General features: G+C 34.2%; 1 protein-coding gene across 1 annotated transcript; it reads left to right on the plus strand.

Moving 5' to 3' along the window:
• Positions 1–950: 950 nt before the first annotated feature.
• LOC103494118 (aluminum-activated malate transporter 9) lies at positions 951–4,434 on the plus strand. The gene is made up of 6 exons (XM_008455164.3): positions 951–1,835; positions 2,311–2,448; positions 2,581–2,850; positions 2,959–3,095; positions 3,222–3,368; positions 3,554–4,434. The coding sequence occupies exons 1-6, from the start codon at positions 1,472–1,474 to the stop codon at positions 4,235–4,237; spliced, it is 1,740 nt and encodes a 579-aa protein (XP_008453386.1). The 5' UTR covers positions 951–1,471; the 3' UTR covers positions 4,238–4,434.
• Positions 4,435–4,771: the final 337 nt, after the last annotated feature.

Consider the following 4,771-nt stretch of genomic DNA (forward strand, 5'->3'; position numbering starts at 1 on the left):
AGAAAAAAAACCTTTCTTCTTGTGTTCATAATTGCTTCCATCATTGCCCTTCATCATGTTTTTAGTTAAACTAAAAGGGTGAAAATGTAAAATTACCACTCACTCAACTCCATTAATTTTACTTTAATTTTTGTCAAATGTCAAACATTATATTTTCTTAATTGGTGAATTAATATCACAATTAATAATTGTTTTAGCAACCAACTTAAGATGGTAAGATTTTTATATAACTTAATACTTTGTTTTTCATTATAATATAATATTAAATTTAAGTTTTTAGTCAAATTTTAAGATTTTTTTAGTATAAATATCGAATAATCTCATCCACTAAAACTACTTTTAAAAATAAGTTTATTTCACACATGTTTTAGAATCAATCTTTTACTTTTAGATATATTCTCCTAAAACCGTATAACTTAAAAATCTTTATTCGAAATTAAGATTTATATCGTACATTCCCCTTTCTTTTCCATCTAATTAAATCTAAATATTCACAAGTAGAAGGCTATCGATTTTTAAACGGTTATAAAATTAATTTTTAAATACTTAAAAAAAAATTAAAAAATAGAAAAATAAAAAAGAAAGTATTAAGAAAAAAAGAATCCAATTATTTTTTCTTTGACAAATTTTCTACTATTTTATATTATGTAAAAAGACTCAAAATTCATTTTTGAAAAGCGTGCAACTGTTTAAATCACCTAACTATATTTTAGTGGACAAATTCATGAACTATATATATATATATATATATATATATATAAAGAAATAATAGTTTATAATAATTTGATAGACAAAAAAAAGAAGAAGAAAAGCGTTGAGGGAATTTGGAAAGAATGTCGATGAGGATAAGGACAGGTGGGATGCCTAGAAATCATGTGGGTCCCTTCATTCATCCCACCAATGAAAATGAATATCTAAGCCTAAGACACAACACAAACTCACTACATACCACTAATACTCTATAACCCATGACATTTGTTCAAAAAATTTAGTTTTGTATTTCTCTTTTTGAACACTTAGTTAGGTTTTAATTTTTTTTTTTAATTAAAATCAATAATTTGGGATCTTGTTAAAATAATTTAAATCTCACTGATTATAGATTTAGATTATCTTTATGAAAATAAATATATTAAATTTTGGTGTTCAAAAGGGAAAGGAAAAAGTAATTATTATTATTATTATTATTATTATTATTATTATTAAAGAAAAAAAGAAAAAAGAAAAAAGAAAAAAGATGAAGGCTTCACAAATACATTTGATAAATGCGAGGAATTGTTGAACAATAATTTGGCTGAGTTCAGTCCACCACTACTATTAAACTTGCGCCAATTTCAACTCATTTTTTCTCCTTTTTTCTGGGAATCACTTTGAAAAATTCTCCAAATTCTCTTCTCATCGGTTTTTGTTTTCGCCATTCAAAGGGTCTGTGTTTCTTTGTTCAAAAGTTTTGATTCGATTCACAACCGAAACCATGGTGCCCAAGTACGGTTCCTTCAAACACAGTTTTGCCGAGAGGAGGGAGAGGCTTCTTTCGACGGCTAAGGAATTTCCTGACCTGGGTTTCAGCGCCATTCAAACCATTCATGAGAATCCTTCCTGTTGTTCCTCCGTTTTTCATAGATTCTCTTATATATGGAACTCTGTTCAGGATGTTCTTTACAAAGCTTGGCAGATGGGTGTTTCCGACCCTAGAAAGATCGTTTTCTCTGCTAAAATGGGTCTCGCTCTTACGCTTATTTCTTTGTTGATATTCTTCAAACAACCCGTTGAAGAGCTCAGCCGCTACTCTGTTTGGGCTATTCTCACTGTTGTCGTCGTCTTTGAGTTTAGCATTGGTAATCTTGAATTTCCATCTGTTTTGTTTCTTAATTCTGTTTTGAATTTGCTTCTGGGTTGGCCTAGGGTTACGTTTTACACTTGACTTTCATTAGACTCCATAATGATTAATGTATTACATCATACCCTGAAACCAAGAAACTTGAGCTTACTGATGACTGTTTATCTAAAGTAATGTTTATTAAATCGGGATGGCCCATCGTTTCCCCTTTTGAACTGTTAGGTTTTTACTTGTACCTCAGACCTAATTGTTGATTGTCCTTTTGGCAAAGTGGGGTTAGCTGAAATCTTTAGTTTTTGTTGTAATTAGTGTTGGATATTATACTTATGGGCCCATCTTCGTTGACTTCTTGTGTAATGGTCATTTTGTTATGTATTTTAATGTTGTTCTGCCTTTTGAGTACTCTAAATGTAGAACTTCTATGTTCTTCCACCATGATCTGTTTGGTTATTGGATCCAAAATGATGATTCAGGAGCAACTTTAAGCAAAGGATTGAACCGTGGAATTGGCACACTTTCAGCTGGAGGTCTTGCATTGGGAATGGCAGAGTTATCAGTTCTTGCAGGAGAATGGGAAGAGGTTCTGGTTGTCACCAGTATCTTTATCATAGGTCTGTTTTCTTTTTCTTTCTAATCATTGATTTAATGATTTTGAAGTTGACAGAATGTCTTTTCTGACCCATTCCTTCAGTTTATTTTATATAAAGAATCTCTGATTTGGTGGCTTTATGATGTTTTGGCAGGATTCTTTGCTACTTATGCTAAATTGTATCCCACAATGAAGCCTTACGAATATGGATTTCGAGTTTTCTTGTTGACATATTGTTTCATAATGGTGTCGGGATATAGAACTAGAGAATTTATCCATACCGCCGTGACACGATTCTTGCTCATTGCACTTGGTGCTGGAGTGTGTTTGGTTGTAAACATATGCATTTACCCCATTTGGGCTGGTGAGGATCTACATAATCTAGTAGTTAAAAACTTTGCAGGCGTGGCAGCATCCTTAGAAGGTTGGTTAGCATTTTTCTATTTGATGCTGGCATTAGTCAAATTTAATTGTGATACCAAATCTATTGTGATTGTGATCGTTTCTGCTCAACTACTTTTCTTTCAATTAGGTTGTGTTGACAGCTACCTTAATTGTGTCGAGTACGAGAGAATACCATCGAAAATCCTCACCTACCAAGCATCTGATGATCCGTTGTACAAAGGCTATAGGTCAGCTATGGAATCTTTGAGTCAAGAAGAAACTCTGGTGAGTTTTACCGCATTATGCTGGCTTTCCTTATTCCCCTTCGAGAAAAGAAATACAATTACTAATTACTAAAATAACGTTTTCATCTTTTTTATTCTTTGTAATCTTCTCTTTTTTGGTCTGAAGATGGGATTCGCAATCTGGGAACCGCCACACGGTCGTTACAAGATGCTCAAATATCCATGGAAAAATTATGTTAAAGTAGCCGGTGCACTGAGGCATTGTGCCTTTGCTATAATGGCATTACATGGATGTATACTATCAGAAATACAGGTACTTTGTTCTTCATGCTCGAACTCACATCGAGTCATGTACAATATATATTTGTTTGACATTCTGTGTTAAATATGCATCGATTCATTGCATAAGTTATCTTTTGAGCTTCCATTCATTTATATTGTCCATTGTTGCATATATTGTTTTAGTCTTATTTTTAATGAATATATTTGAATGTCCAGGCCTCAGCTGAAAGACGACAGGTATTTGGTAGTGAGCTTCGGAGGGTAGGTTACGAAGGTGCTAAAGTCCTGCGCGAGCTTGGGAACAAGTTGAAAAAAATGGAGAAATTAGATTCGGCATCCATACTTTCTGAGGTACATGATGCTGCTGAAGAGTTGCAAAAGAAGATCGACGCAAAATCCTACCTTCTAGTCAATTCAGAGAGCTGGGAAATTGGCAATCGTCCCGAGGACGTAGGACAACCCCAAGAACTACTCAACTTGGATGATGAAGAAATAAGGTTTCGTGAATACAGATCACTCAGTGAGGCTGTGCTTGATCTCAGGGCCTTCCCAGTCCTGAAAAGCTGGGACGACTGTACGTCATCAGACATAAACTCTGTACGGTCCACTCCACTCCCCCCCTCGAAAATGTTCAAGAAACTAGGATCATGGCCTGCACAGGTATCAGTCAAACAAAACGGAGCAATACAGGAAGAAGAATCGAAAACATACGAAAATGCAAGCGCATTGTCGTTAGCTACGTTCACTTCTCTCTTGATTGAATTTGTAGCAAGGCTGCAAAACCTCGTCGACTCGTTTGATGAGTTGAGCGAGAAAGCAAAGTTTAGCGACACTATGGAATGGGAAACATTGAAAACTCCCGGGTGTTGGAGAAGGTTTTGCCACTGCTTTAAGGTATAGTCAGCCAAAGATGTTTGAGAGGATGAATGCTGCTGATGAGTTAGCTTAGCTACATACTAATCTTATAATGTTATAGAGAGTAGAAAGTTTAATATGCACTTAGAGCCATTGGGAAAATGATGTAAATGTAAAATATCAATACAAATAGTGATGATGATGATGCCATTAATGAAATCTTCCCATTTTTCTACTATAAACTTTTGGGGTCAGCCATTGGCTTCATCATAGTCCTATGCTGCTAAAGGACTGAAACAAAGAAAGTTCTATAAAATACAAGCTTCGAAATTAAGAGCAAGAGGATAAATCAGCAGGTGTTCGGTCCACCAAATAATTGAACTTCAATAATAAGGATGGACTTGCGCATTTATGGAAGAACTTTACCTTACAAATCTTCGCTTGAACATAGACTTACTAACTTCTACATATTAACTTTTGACTTCGTAACTCAACCAGTATCTCGAATACTATTTTTTTATCTACTTGTCATGATGGTTATTTCAAGTAGAAATAACGAAAAGAAAAAAGTTCCAATAC

Source organism: Cucumis melo, chromosome 2, assembly GCF_025177605.1.
Source record: "Cucumis melo cultivar AY chromosome 2, USDA_Cmelo_AY_1.0, whole genome shotgun sequence".
Taxonomy (NCBI): Eukaryota; Viridiplantae; Streptophyta; class Magnoliopsida; order Cucurbitales; family Cucurbitaceae; genus Cucumis; species Cucumis melo.